This window comes from Oncorhynchus gorbuscha, linkage group LG25 (genome assembly GCF_021184085.1).
Source record: "Oncorhynchus gorbuscha isolate QuinsamMale2020 ecotype Even-year linkage group LG25, OgorEven_v1.0, whole genome shotgun sequence".
Classification (NCBI taxonomy): domain Eukaryota; kingdom Metazoa; phylum Chordata; class Actinopteri; order Salmoniformes; family Salmonidae; genus Oncorhynchus; species Oncorhynchus gorbuscha.
The window spans coordinates 44,082,963-44,098,400 of record NC_060197.1 but is presented as its reverse complement, the minus strand read 5'-3'; the positions used below and the strand labels follow the sequence as shown (position 1 = coordinate 44,098,400).

Sequence of the window (15,438 nt, the reverse complement as noted above, 5' to 3'; positions counted from 1 at the left end):
CTACCTGCCGCCCCTCCACTCTAACCACTAGGCTACCCTGTCACCTCTACACTCTAACCACTAGGCTACCTGCCGCCCCTCCACTCTAACCACTAGGCTACCTGCCGCCCCTCCACTCTAACCACTAGGCTACCCTGTCACCTCTACACTCTAACCACTAGGCTACCTGCCGCCCCTACACTCTAACCACTAGGCTACCCTGTCACCTCTAAACTCTAACCACTAGGGTACCTGCCGCCCCTCCACTCTAACCACTAGGCTACTTGCCGCCCCTACACTCTAACCACTAGGGTACCTGATGGTGAAAGTACTGCTGCTCATGAGGTCGTTTACCAATGTTTTAGTTTAAGAAAATTCAACTTGACGTAACACACAAAATAATCTAATCTTTTGCGATATACATCCTTTATTCACAGAAGTATCAGAATTTACATACAAATACAAAGAAGTATATCTGAGTGTATAAAAATATGAAATAGCAATACGACAACATAAAAAGAGCCCCTTACCCCTAATCGTACGGAAACCATCTTTGGTCGTTGGTCCTCATTGTGAATCATTTTGATTCGTTTAGAATTAGTTGTCATATTTGAACAGTTGTTGTAGGTTGGTAGTGGTACAGTAGGAGGAATGGCAGATTTTTTTCCAACTCTGTGATTGGTGGACTGGGCTGTAAGATCAGCATGATTGGCGGGCGAGATTGGCCAGTGCTTTGGTGTGGACCGCCTTGTACAGGAGAGCGAAGCTGGAGGGGTTGAGAAGGCCACGACCCTGCACATCCACCTGGCCCATCAGCACGTAGTTCGCTCCTGAATGAATGAATGAATGAATTAATGAATGGCTGGATGGATGAATTAATGAATGGCTGGATGGATGAATTAATGAATGGCTGGATGGATGAATTAATGAATTGATCGATAGATGGATGAATTAATGAATTGATCGATAGATGGATGAATTAATTAATTGATCGATAGATGGATGAATTAATGAATTGATCGATAGATGGATGAATTAATGAATTGATCGATAGATGAATGAATTAATGAATTGATCGATAGATGAATGAATTAATGAATTGATCGATAGATGAATGAATTGATCGATAGATGGATGAATTAATGAATTGATCGATAGATGGATGAATTAATGAATTGATCGATAGATGGATGAATTAATGAATTGATCGATAGATGGATGAATTAATGAATTGATCGATAGATGGATGAATTAATGAATTGATCGATAGATGAATGAATTAATGAATTGATCGATAGATGGATGAATTAATGAATTGATCGATAGATGGATGAATTAATGAATTGATCGATAGATGAATGAATTAAGGAATTAATGAATTGATCGATAGATGAATGAATTAATGAATTGATCGATAGATGGATGAATTAATGAATTGATCGATAGATGGATGAATTAATGAATTGATCGATAGATGGATGAATTAATGAATTGATCGATAGATGGATGAATTAATGAATTGATCGATAGATGGATGAATTAATGAATTGATCGATAGATGAATGAATTGATCGATAGATGGATGAATTAATGAATTGATCGATAGATGGATGAATTAATGAATTGATCGATAGATGGATGAATTAATGAATTGATCGATAGATGGATGAATTAATGAATTGATCGATAGATGGATGAATTAATGAATTGATCGATAGATGAATGAATTAATGAATTGATCGATAGATGGATGAATTAATGAATTGATCGATAGATGGATGAATTAATGAATTGATCGATAGATGAATGAATTAAGGAATTAATGAATTGATCGATAGATGAATGAATTAATGAATTGATCGATAGATGAGATGGATGAATTAATGAATTGATCGATAGATGGATGAATTAATGAATTGATCGATAGATGGATGAATTAATGAATTGATCGATAGATGGATGAATTAATGAATTGATCGATAGATGGATGAATTAATGAATTGATCGATAGATGGATGAATTAATGAATTGATCGATAGATGGATGAATTAATGAATTGATCGATAGATGGATGAATTAATGAATTGATCGATAGATGAATGAATTAATGAATTGATCGATAGATGAATGAATTAATGAATTGATCGATAGATGGATGAATTAATGAATTGATCGATAGATGAATGAATTGATCGATAGATGGATGAATTGATCGATAGATGAATGAATTAATGAATTGATCGATAGATGAATGAATTAATGAATTGATCGATAGATGGATGAATTAATGAATTGATCGATAGATGAATGAATTGATCGATAGATGGATGAATTGATCGATAGATGAATGAATTGATCGATAGATGGATGAATTGATCGATAGATGAATGAATTAATGAATTGATCGATAGATGAATGAATTAATGAATTGATCGATAGATGAATGAATTAAGGAATTGATCGATAGATGAATGAATTAAGGAATTAATAAATTAATGGGATGGATGGATTAACAAATTAACCAATTATCCAATTTACTAATCAGTCAATTAGTCCATGGTTTCACAAACTTGGTCCTCGGTCCTGGGACCCCCCCCCAAATAAACATCTGATCATCAAGCTGATTATTTGAATCAGCTGTGTAGTGCTAGGACAGAAGCCAGAAGGTGCACCCAGGTGGGGCCCCGGGACCGAGTTTGAGAAACCCTGAATTAGTCCATCCATACAAACCAGACAGTTACAGGAAGAGGCTAATGTTCTACTCAGTTGTGTGTGTGTGTGTGTGTGTGTGTGTGTGTGTGTGTGTGTGTGTGTGTGTGTGTGTGTGTGTGTGTGTGTGTGTGTGTGTGTGTGTGTGTGTGTGTGTGTGTGTGTGTGTGTGTGTGTGTGTGTGTGTGTGTGTGTGTGTGTGTGCGTGTGTCAGATGAACACTGAGTGTACAAAACATTATGAACACCTGCTCTTTCCATGACATAGACTGACCAGGTGAGTCCAGGTGAAAACTATGATTCCTTATTGATGTCACTTGTTAAATCCACTTCAATCAGTGTCGATGAAGGGGAGGAGACGGGCTTAAAGAAGGATGTTAAAGCCTTGAAGACATGGATTGTGATGTGTGCCATTCAGAGGGTGAACGGGACTAAATATTTAAGTGCCTTTGAACGGGGTGTGGTAGTAGGTGCTAAGGCGCACTGGTTTGTGTCAAGAGCTGCAAAGCTGCTGGGTTTTTCCACTCTCAACAGTTTTTCCTGTGTGTGTGTATCAAGAATGGTCCACCACCCAAAGGATATCCAGCCAACTAGACAACTGTGAGAAGCATTGGAGTCAACATGGGCCCAGCATCCCTGTGGAATGCTTTCAACACCTTGCCCTGATCAACTGAGGCTGTTCTGGGGACAAAAAGGATGGGGGACTGTGGGGGGGTGTTCCTAATGTTTGGTATAGTCAGTGTATGTGAGATGACACATACCTTTGCGTAGGCTGGGGCAATTCCTGCAGTTGGAGGTGAGTTTGACAGACATGGCTGGCCCTGATTTGGTGATGGCCATGCGGCCACTCTTATAGGACTTGATGAGAGACACATCCACAGTCACACTGCCCCTAGGGCCTGGGACCAAGGATGTCACCTTCCCTGTGATCACTGGGAGTTGGGAGAGAGGATAGGAGAGGGGGGGGGGTGATAGAGTAAGATACCTAGTGGGAGGGGTTTAAACAGGATACCAGGATTCTATTTCTGTGGTTTGTAGTTTCTGACTCACTCATCCCACTCATCCCAGACAGGTTTCCCCACAGGACCTTGTTTTGAGTAATTTAGAATAATTGTTCTAAGTACTGTGTCTTCTTCGTGTCTACCATTAAACTGTGCCCATGCAGGTCACCTACCAATCTACTAGCACAAATACTGTAGCTATGACAACCAATATAACAACTTAAAACCATGCCAACGAATGAGGGAGAGGCACAGAGAGAGACACACAGAGAGAGAGAGAGAGAGGGAGAGAGAGACAGGGAGATAGAGAGACACAGAGAGAGAGAGAGAGAGAGGGAGACAGGGAGAGAGAGAGAGACAGAGAGAGACAGAGAGAGACAGGAGAGAGAGTGACACAGAGAGAGAGACAGGGAGAGAGAGAGAGACAGAGAGAGAGGGACAGGGAGAGAGAGAGAGACAGGGAGAGAGAGACAGGGAGGGAGAGAGAGAGGGAGAGAGAGACAGGGAGTCACTGAGAGAGAGAGGGAGAGAGAGAGACAGGGAGAGAGAGAGATACCGAGGGAGAGGAGAGAAACAGAGAGAGAGAGAGAGAGACGGGGAGAGAGAGAGAGGGAGAGAGTGACAGGGAGAGAGAGGTTTCGACAAGGAGAGAGAGAGAGAGAGAGAGACAGGAAGACAGGAGAGAGAGAGACACAGAGAGAGAGAGAGAGAGAGACAGAGAGAGACAGGAGAGAGAGAGACACTAGACAAAGAGAGAGAGAGAGAGAGAGATATAAGAACTTAAAACCATAAGGAGAGAGCGAGATGGAGAGAGAGGGACAGGGAGAGAGAGAGAGAGAGACAGGGAGAGAGAGACAGGGAGAGAGAGAGACAGGGAGAGAGAGAGCGACAGGGAGAGAGAGAGGGAGAGAGAGAGAGAGAGGGAGAGAGACAGGGAGAGAGAGAGCGACAGGGAGAGAGAGAGCGACAGGGAGAGAGAGAGAGGGAGAGAAAGGGAGAGAGAGAGCGACAGGGAGAGAGAGAGCGACAGGGAGAGAGGGAGAGAGAGACAACAGGGAGAGAGAGAGAGACAGGGAGAGAGAGAGAGAGAGAGAGAGAGAGAGAGAGAGAGAGACAGAGAGAGAGAGAGAGAGAGAGAGGGGAGAGAGAGACAGGGAGAGAGAGAGCGACAGGGAGAGAGAGGCGACAGGGAGAGAGAGAGAAAGGGAGAGAGAGAGAGAGAGAGAGAGAGAGAGACAGGGAGAGAGAGAGACAGGGAGAGAGAGAGACAGGGAGAGAGAGAGAGGGAGAGAAAGGGAGAGAGAGAGCGACAGGGAGAGAGAGAGAGAGAGAGAGAGAGAGAGAGAGAGAGAGAGAGAGAGAGAGACAGGGAGAGAGAGAGCGACAGGGAGAGAGAGAGCGACAGGGAGAGAGAGAGAGAGAGAGAGAGAGAGAGAGAGAGAGAGAGAGAGAGAGAGAGAGAGAGAGAGAGAGAGACGGGGAGAGAGAGACAGGGAGAGAGAGAGCAACAGGGAGAGAGAGAGGGAGAGAGAGAAAGGGAAAGGGAAAGGGAGAGAGAGAGAGAGAGAGAGAGAGAGAGAGAGAGAGACAGGGAGAGAGAGAGTGACAGGGAGAGAGAGAGAGAGAGAGAGAGAGAGAGAGAGAGAGAGAGAGAGAGAGAGAGAGAGGGAGAGAGAGACAGGGAGAGAGAGAGAGGGAGAGAGAGAGAAAGGGAGAGAGAGAGCGACAGGGAGAGAGAGAGAGAGAGAGAGAGAGAGAGAGAGCGACAGGGAGAGAGAGAGGGGAGAAAGGGAGAAAGGGAGAGAGAGAGAGAGAGGAGAGAGAGAGAGAGGGAGAGAGAGACAGGGAGAGAGAGAGCGACAGGGAGGAGAGAGAGAGAGAGAGAGAGAGAGAGACAGAGAGAGAGAGAGAGAGAGAGAGAGAGAGAGAGAGAGAGAGAGAGAGACGGGGAGAGAGAGAGAGACGGGGAGAGAGAGAGGGAGAGAGAGACAGAGAGAGAGGGAGAGATAGAGAGAGACAGGGAGAGAGAGACAGAGGGAGAGAGAGAGACAGAGTGAGAGAGAGAGAGACGGGGAGAGAGAGAGAGAGAGAGACACAGGGAGAGAGAGACAGGGAGACAGGGAGACCCACAGAGATAAGAAGAGGGGTAGAGGGGTAGAGGGTGTGACTCACCGAAATCATTAGGGCAGAAGTTGGATTGAAGTGTTCCTGTCCTCTTACAAGCCACGGTACACAGCTGATTCATCGGTAGGGCTACAAAATACACACACACACACACACTGTTATTTCTAAACAAAATGTCTGAAAAGCAGCAGTAACAATCACAGTGTAGTATCAAACGGTTGTTCCCTCATCAGACTGTAACTCACGTTTCTTGCTCACGACAGGTTTCTTAGTCACAGTCTTAGTCTGGCTCGGTCCATGCTTAGCTGTGGTTTTAGGCTTAGTCCCTGGTTCAGGTGTGGGCTTGGCTCCAGGCTTAGAGAAAGGTTTCTTAGTTGGTTTCACTGTTTTGGCCCCTGGTTTTGGTGTGGGCTTGGATTTCACCTTGGTACCAAGTTTAGGGGTTGGTTTAGCCTTGGTACCAGGTTTAGGGGTTGGTTTAGCCTTGGTACCAGGCTTAGGGGTTGGTTTAGCCTTGGTACCAGGTTTAGGGGTTGGTTTAGCCTTGGTACCAGGCTTAGGGGTTGGTTTAGCCTTGGTACCAGGTTTAGGTATGGGTCTGACTACAGGCTTGGCTGTAGGCTTACGTGGTGGAGGCTTCACTGGTATCCTCACCCCAGGTCTGGTGGCTGGTTTTGGGGTGGGCTTGGCCCTGATGGCTGGCTTGGGTTTAGGATTGTTCCGGGCTGGTTTGGTCGGCTTGGAGGTAGGTTTCTGGGGTATTGCGGCGACCCGAGACCCATGGATGCTGTCTTCCCCGGAAGAGGGCGTCCGGGACCCCCGGGGCACGCTGGAGTAGTGGGCCATGAAGCCGTTGGAGGTCACACTGAGGTCAGACACAAACTGCACCAGGAGCTCGTTCCCATTGGTCACTAGGGTCCTGTATGAGGGGTGGAGGGAATGGAGGAGAGGAGAGGAGAAAGAGAGAGAGGAGAGGAAGAGGATGAGAGAGGAGAGGAAGAGAGATGAGGGGAAGTGGAGGGGAAAGAGAGGCGAGGAAGAGGAAGGCAAAGAGGAGGGGAAGAGAGAGGCGAGGAAGAGCAGGGGAAAGAGAAAGGAGAGGAAGAGAAGGGGCAGAGAGAGGAGAGGAATATGAGGGGAAAGAGAGAGGAGGAAGTGGAGGGAAAGCGATAGGAGAGGAAGAGAGAGGAAGGGAAAGAGAGAGGAAGAAGAGGAGGGTATGAGAGAGAGGAGGAAGAGGAAGGCAAAGATGAGGGGAAAGAGAGGAGGAAGAGGGGAAAGAGAGGTGAGGAAGAGGAAGGCAAAGAGGAGAGGAAGAGGAGGGGAAAGAGAGAAGAGAGGAAAGTGAGAGAAGAGGAAGAGTAGAGGAAAGAGAGAGGAGAGGAAGAGCAGGGGAAAGAGAGAGGAGAGGAAGGGGAGGAGAAGAAGAGGGGAAAGAGAGAGGGAGAAGAGGAGGGGAAATAGAGGAGGAAGAGGAGGAGAAAGAGAGAGGAGAGGAAGAGGAGGAGTAGAAGAGGGGAAAGAGAGAGGAAGAAGAGGAGGGGAAAGAGAGGAGGAAGAGAGAGGAGGGGAAAGAGAGGAAGTAGAGGAGGGGAAAGAGAGGAGGAAGAGGAGGGGGTAGAGAGAGGAGAGTAAGTCAAAGAGGAGAGGAAGAGGAGGGAGAAGAGAGAGGAAGATGAGGGGGTGAGAGAGAGGAGGAAGAGGAAGGCAAAGAGGAGAGGAAGGGAAAGAGAGAGGAAGAAGAGGAGTGGAAAGAGGAGAGAAAGAGAGGAGGAAGAGGAGGGGAAAGAGAGAGAGGAGGAAGAGGAAGGCAAAGAGAGAAGAGAGGAAGAGGAGGGGAAGACGGAGGATAGGAAGAGGATAGGAAGTGGGAAGAGTCAATAGCGACGGGAATGAGAGTGACGAGAGAGAGCCGTGGTAGATTTTGAAAAATCCTTTTGATAGTAGTGAAAAGTTTTACAAATCTAAGTGAAAATGTGACAACATTTGATAAACATTTCAGTAACATCGTAAGAACATTTTCTGACCCTGGTACCCTGTCACCACAGTACTTCCCGATGCGGCGCGAGTCGTCCCTCTCACCCCCATTAAAGAATGCCACGTAGTCATAGCGACAGTACGTGTCAGCCTCTATATCCAACTTCACAAACTTGATCTCGATCACCTAGGAAACATAACCAGTCACAATGTCAGAACAGACTTTCAGAAGATGACAGAAACACATTCATAACCTAAACCATGTTGGTCACAACATTCAAACCAATGAGTGTTGGAACTTCAAAGCCATTTATCTCAGAATCATCTTTTGACAGATATGAGCTCAGAACTCTAAGGTTTTAGTTATGTGACACTGTAGTTGCTTCTTGTTATTCATAATTCTTGCACTGTAATGTAGAGTGAAGGGAGCTGGTCGGCGCTGACATTTAGAATACAGAGGGGCATTTACCCTCTCTCTGTCTCTGTCTCTGTCTCTCTCTCTCTCTCTCTCTCTCTCTCTCTCTCTCTCTCTCTCTCTCTCTCTCTCTCTCTGTCTCTGTCTCTGTCTCTGTCTCTCTCTCTCTCTCTCTCTCTCTCTCTCTCTCTCTCTCTCTCTCTCTCTCTCTCTGTCTCTGTCTCTGTCTCTGTCTCTGTCTCTGTCTCTGTCTCTGTCTCTGTCTCTCTCTCTCTCTCTCTGTCTCTGTCTCTGTCTCTTTCTCTCTCTCTCTCTCTCTCTCTCTCTCTCTCTCTCTCTCTCTCTCTCTGTCTCTCTCTCTCTCTGTCTCTCTCTGTCTCTCTCTGTCTCTCTCTTTCCCCCTCTCCCTTTCCCTCTGTCTTTCCCTCTCTCTCCGTCTCTCTCTCAGTCTCCCCCTCTCCGTCTCTCTCTCTCTCTCTCTCTCCCTCTCTCTCTCTTTCCCTCTCTCTCCTCCTCTCTCCCTCTCTCTCTGTCTCTCCTCCTCCTCTCTCTCTCTCTCTCTGTATCTCCCTCTCTCTCTCTCTCTTGGCAAACATGTACACACCCTACTCCTTCAATGAAGCCTTTCATTTGCACACGTCACAGGACCGCAGTCAGGAGGCACACACACACACACACACACACACACATTACACACACACACATTACACACACACACACACACACACACACACACACACACACACACACACACACACACACACACACACACACACACACACACACACACACACACACACACACACACACACACACACACACACACACACATCTACTCCCATAACTTAAGCTTCCAGAGCAGTCTCTAACGATGGCCGTTAAGTGCAACTTTTCAGAACCTCAAATAAAGTGAAAAGATATGCTGCTGATGCTGTGTTGTGATTGGTGGAGGTGTGCTGCTGATGCTGTGTTGTGATTGGTGGAGGTGTGCTGCTGATGCTGTGTCGGGATTGGTTGAGGCCTGACATTGCTGGGCTCCACAGAGATGTGCCAGGAGCAGCTGATGCCTGCTGGGTAATCTGAGTTGGGCCAGTTGGGTGTCTTGACTGAACCCTGAGCCTTCGTTAGTCTACCCCCACAGAACTGATTCTCTGAGGAGAGACAGACAGAGTGACAGAAAGAGAGAGAGAGATGGACACTTTGAATAGAGACAGGCTGAAGAGCATGAAACTACGGTATCACTAATCACATCTCACTGTCTACGAGTCCATAGTATCAATAATCAACCCTCACTGTATGAGTCCATAGTATCAATAATCACATCTCACTGTATGAGTCCATAGTATCAATAATCACATCTCACTGTCTACGAGTCCATAGTATCAATAATCAACCCTCACTGTATGAGTCCATAGTATCAATAATCACATCTCACTGTATGAGTCCATAGTATCAATAATCACATCCCACTGTCTACGAGTCCATAGTATCAATAATCACATCCCACTGTCTATGAGTCCATAGTATCAGTAATCACCCCTCACTGTATGAGTCCATAGTATCAATAATCACATCTCACTGTCTATGAGTCCATAGTATCAATAATCACATCCCACTGTCTATGAGTCCATAGTATCAATAATCACATCTCACTGTCTATGAGTCCATAGTATCAATAATCACCCCTCACTGTATGAGTCCATAGTATCAATAATCACATCTCACTGTCTACGAGTCCATAGTATCAATAATCACCCCTCACTGTCTACGAGTCCATAGTATCAATAATCACATCTCACTGTATGAGTCCATAGTATCAATAATCACCCCTCACTGTCTACGAGTCCATAGTATCAATAATCACATCTCACTGTCTATGAGTCCATAGTATCAATAATCACATCTCACTGTCTATGAGTCCATAGTATCAATAATCACATCTCACTGTCTACGAGTCCATAGTATCAGTAATCACCCCTCACTGTCTACGAGTCCATAGTATCAATAATCACATCTCACTGTCTATGAGTCCATAGTATCAATAATCACATCTCACTGTCTATGAGTCCATAGTATCAGTAATCACCCCTCACTGTATGAGTCCATAGTATCAATAATCACCCCTCACTGTATGAGTCCATAGTATCAATAATCACATCTCACTGTCTACGAGTCCATAGTATCAATAATCACCCCTCACCCTCTACGTGCGGTTTCCCTCCTTGGTAGTGAGCAGCGAACCCCCGTCCTCCTGTACTGCTGTCAGACACCATCTCCAGCATCATGGTGTTGGAGGTAGAGATGAGAGCCCCGGGCCGGAACGTCCCACAGAACCTGCCCAGCTTCTGCATGGTGTGGGAGTGGCCGTTGTACACGTCCAGGTAGTCATAGCGACAGGTGGGGTCGGCCTCCAGGTCAAACATGCGGAAGGAAAGCATGACAACGTGGCCCTCGGGGACCTGGGTATTATGGGATGTAGACGTGAGGGGGCTAAAAGTCAGAGGTCATGTTATACCATTTAATTGGTTTGAGTGTATTTTATTTTGACAGAGACGGTGGACATTAATTAACGTTTCAGTAAAAGTGACGGTTTTAGCCAGCCGCATAATTTATAACCTCAGTCCCTGGGCAGGTTATTAAAAACAATTACAATATAGACAATCATTGAGCAGTGAGCACATGCAGAGCAACATAGGACAAGCAAGACGTGGCATACAGACAGAGCAACATAGAACAACCAAGACATAGCATACAGACAGAGCAACATAGAACAACCAAGACGTAGCATACAGACAGAGCAACATAGAACAACCAAGACGTAGCATACAGACAGAGCAACATAGAACAACCAAGACGTAGCATACAGACAGAGCAACATAGAACAACCAAGACATAGCATACAGACAGAGCAACATAGAACAACCAAGACATAGCATACAGACAGAGCAACATAGAACAACCAAGACATAGCATACAGACAGAGCAACATAGAACAACCAAGACATAGCATACAGACAGAGCAACATAGAACAACCAAGACATAGCATACAGACAGAGCAACATAGAACAACCAAGACATAGCATACAGACAGAGCAACATAGAACAACCAAGACATAGCATACAGACAGAGCAACATAGAACAACCAAGACATAGCATACAGACAGAGCAACATAGAACAACCAAGACATAGCATACAGACAGAGCAACATAGAACAACCAAGACATAGCATACAGACAGAGCAACATAGAACAACCAAGACATAGCATACAGACAGAGCAACATAGAACAACCAAGACATAGCATACAGACAGAGCAACATAGAACAACCAAGACATAGCATACAGACAGAGCAACATAGAACAACCAAGACGTAGCATACAGACAGAGCAACATAGAACAACCAAGACGTAGCATACAGACAGAGCAACATAGAACAACCAAGACATAGCATACAGACAGAGCAACATAGAACAACCAAGACGTAGCATACAGACAGAGCAACATAGAACAACCAAGACGTAGCATACAGACAGAGCAACATAGAACAACCAAGACGTAGCATACAGACAGAGCAACATAGAACAACCAAGACATAGCATACAGACAGAGCAACATAGAACAACCAAGACATAGCATACAGACAGAGCAACATAGAACAACCAAGACATAGCATACAGACAGAGCAACATAGAACAACCAAGACATAGCATACAGACAGAGCAACATAGAACAACCAAGACATAGCATACAGACAGAGCAACATAGAACAACCAAGACATAGCATACAGACAGAGCAACATAGAACAACCAAGACATAGCATACAGACAGAGCAACATAGAACAACCAAGACATAGCATACAGACAGAGCAACATAGAACAACCAAGACATAGCATACAGACAGAGCAACATAGAACAACCAAGACATAGCATACAGACAGAGCAACATAGAACAAAAAGCAACAAGACAAAACTCATAAAAGCAACAAAGTGTTTCTACACCTCACAAGCTACAGACGACATGGAAAGCGACAACACACAGCTAGGGACCATGTTCACAAATCTGATTGGCCTTTAGCCATGTTTTCATGTTTTTTTTTGTGAAAGTGTGATAGGTGGTGCAGTTATGTGTGTCTGATAGCAGTGTATTCCAGACATGGGAAGCTCTCACAGAGAAAGTGGATTTACTAAAGGTGTTTTTCCTTAAGGGAACTATACAGTCACCTCTCATGGCAGACCTTGTGGATCTGCTGCCATATGTCTGGGTTTTCTGTTTAACAGAAGTACTGAGTGGAGGGGGAGCGTCGGTGGAAGACATGCGTCGGTGTATTGCACAAGATTTTCCCAGCTCAGGAGCTCATGCTTTCTGAGGATGTAACAGTGATGATGGCTATTGAGCTTCCTATCAATCACTTTGAGGGCCTGTTTGTAGACAGTCTGAATGGGTTTTAATGTTGTACAGTAAGCTTGGGCCCAACTAATAAAGCAGTATGTTAAGTGGGGGAGTATCATAGATTTGAAGTACAGTTTTGCTACCTCTGTAGTCAAACAATTTCATATAAATCATAAATTAGCTAGGTTCAATTTGGTTATTTGAGTTACCTTTTTCACCTGCGTTTTAAAAGAGAGGTTGGAATCAAGTATGATGCCAAGGTACTTAAAATCAGATACCACCTGGAGCTTCTCCCCTGACACACAGACATCTGGCTCAGTAGCATCAGATACCACCTGGAGCTTCTCCCCTGACACACAGACATCTGGCTCAGTAACAATAGATACCACCTGGAGCTTCTCCCCTGACACACAGACATCTGGCTCAGTAACAATAGATACCACCTGGAGCTTCTCCCCTGACACACAGACATCTGGCTCAGTAGCATCAGTTTGCCTCTTTGTGAAGAACATAAAGACTGTTTTTTCACATTGGGATGCAAACATGAGTCACTGAGCCACTTTGTAACCTGGACCATTACAGTAGTGAGTCACCATGTAACCTGGACCATTACAGTAGTCAGTCACTGAGCCACTATGTAACCTGGACCATTACAGTAGTCAGTCACTATGTAACCTGGACCATTACAGTAGTGAGTCACTATGTAACCTGGACCATTACAGTAGTGAGTCACTGAGCCACTTTGTAACCTGGACCATTACAGTAGTGAGTCACTATGTAACCTGGACCATTACAGTAGTCAGTCACTATGTAACCTGGACCATTACAGTAGTGAGCCACTTTGTAACCTGGACCATTACAGTAGTGAGTCACTGAGTCACTTTGTAACCTGGACCATTACAGTAGTGAGTCACTGAGCCACTTTGTAACCTGGACCATTAGAGTAGTGAGTCACTGAGTCACTATGTAACCTGGACCATTACAGTAGTGAGTCACTGAGCCACTTTGTAACCTGGACCATTAGAGTAGTGAGTCACTGAGTCACTATGTAACCTGGACCATTACAGTAGTGAGTCACTGAGCCACTTTGTAACCTGGACCATTACAGTAGTCAGTCACTATGTAACCTGGACTATTACAGTAGTGAGTCACTATGTAACCTGGACCATTACAGTAGTGAGTCACTATGTAACCTGGACCATTAGAGTAGTGAGTCACTTTGTAACCTGGACCATTAGAGTAGTGAGTCACTTTGTAACCTGGACCATTACAGTAGTGAGTCACTGAGCCACTTTGTAACCTGGACCGTTAGAGTACTGAGTCACTATGTAACCTGGACCATTACAGTAGTGAGTCACTATGTAACCTGGACCATTACAGTAGTGAGTCACTATGTAACCTGGACCACTACAGTAGTGAGTCACTATGTAACCTGGACCATTAGAGTAGTGAGTCACTATGTAACCTGGACCATTACAGTAGTGAGTCACTATGTAACCTGGACCATTACAGTAGTGAGTCACTATGTAACCTGGACCATTACAGTAGTGAGTTCTGGTGCAGCTTGTTGTTTGCTATTTGCATGCACATATCACTGCATACATTTGAACTTCAGACTCAGTACAGACAGAAGGCAGATCATTAATGTGCAGGCTGAACAGGAGGGGCCCCAGTATTGACCCTTGGGGCACGCCCACATCATAGCTACGAGTGGGCGACAGCTCATTGCTCACTCTGACACACTGAGTTCTGCCTTCAAGGTATGATTTCATCCATCTCAAGGCATCAGGGGAAAAGTTGAACTTGGACAATTTTGTGATGAGAATCTCATGGTTAACAGTATCAAAAGTGTTTCGCCCTGAAGCCAAACTGCATGGAGTGTAATGTGAAGGGGCTGTTGTTGAGATGGGCAATCAGTTGTTCTGCTACACACTTTTCAACAACCTTTGACACCACAGGTAGTATACTAATGGGCCTGTAGTTACTCACCTTAGCAGGGTCACACGATTTAAAGATGGCCATTAATATGGCTGACTTACAGACCCTTGGAAACACCACCTGACCAATAGATGTGTTGGTGACCTTAGTAATGGGGCCAATGAGTGACTCTTTGTAGTTTTTAAGAAAGGTAGAGTCCATCCCAAACAAATCTTTGGCTTTAGAGTTCTTTAGTGAGCTAATCACCTTGTTCACCTTTGACTCAGAAACCTCCCTTATGATGAAGACAGGTTGAGTGCCATTCACTACCACTGAGCCCAAGAAACCGGTGGAGGGGTTCTGTGTCAGTACCCTGACAGAGTCAATAAAGTAGGAATTGAAGGCTGTTGCTATTTCAACTGCATCCGGTGTTAGATTGTTATTCACCGTGATTTCTAGTCTTTTTGCAGTGTTACTATGGTCTTTCCCTGTTAACTTTTTTAGATTCTCCCAGATCAAGCTAGAATTTCTCTTTGCTTCACCAGTTACGTTAATAAAAACGTTTGCCTTGGCCTGTCTGATTTCTTTCATCACCTTATTTCTCAACATGGTAAACCTATATCTGTCATGTTCTAATTTGGAGAGTTTAGTAGAGAGGCTAAACCTGTTCAGTAGAGAAGTTAAACCGGTTCAGTAGAGAGGTTAAACCTGTTCAGTCTAGAGGCTAAACCTGTTCAGTAGAGAAGTTAAACCGGTTCAGTAGAGAGGTTAAACCTGTTCAGTAGAGAGGGTAAACCTGTTCAGTAGAGAGGTTAAACCTGTTAAGTAGAGAAGTTAAACCTGTTCAGTAGAGGTTAAACCTGTTCAGTAGAGAAGTTAAACCTGTTCAGTAGAGGTTAAACCTGTTCAGTAGAGGGTAAAC

General features: G+C 44.9%; 1 protein-coding gene across 3 annotated transcripts in view; it reads right to left on the bottom strand.

The window, feature by feature from the left end:
* Positions 1-383: 383 nt before the first annotated feature.
* pcolceb (procollagen C-endopeptidase enhancer b) overlaps positions 384-15,438 on the bottom strand; it is a 30,381-nt gene continuing 15,326 nt past the window's right edge. Inside the window, exons 3-10 of one of the 3 annotated variants that reach the window (XM_046329727.1) lie at positions 10,405-10,663; positions 9,231-9,355; positions 7,840-7,976; positions 6,386-6,731; positions 6,058-6,325; positions 5,861-5,941; positions 3,449-3,619; positions 384-809 (exon numbers count right to left, since the gene is read on the bottom strand). In XM_046329727.1, the coding sequence (XP_046185683.1) occupies positions 679-809; positions 3,449-3,619; positions 5,861-5,941; positions 6,058-6,325; positions 6,386-6,731; positions 7,840-7,976; positions 9,231-9,355; positions 10,405-10,663 (1,518 nt within the window). In that variant the 3' untranslated portion in view covers positions 384-678. Of the gene's footprint in view, positions 810-3,448; positions 3,620-5,860; positions 5,942-6,057; positions 6,732-7,839; positions 7,977-9,230; positions 9,356-10,404; positions 10,664-15,438 lie in introns of all 3 variants that reach the window. The other 2 variants (XM_046329726.1, XM_046329725.1) reach the window with 2 other exon arrangements.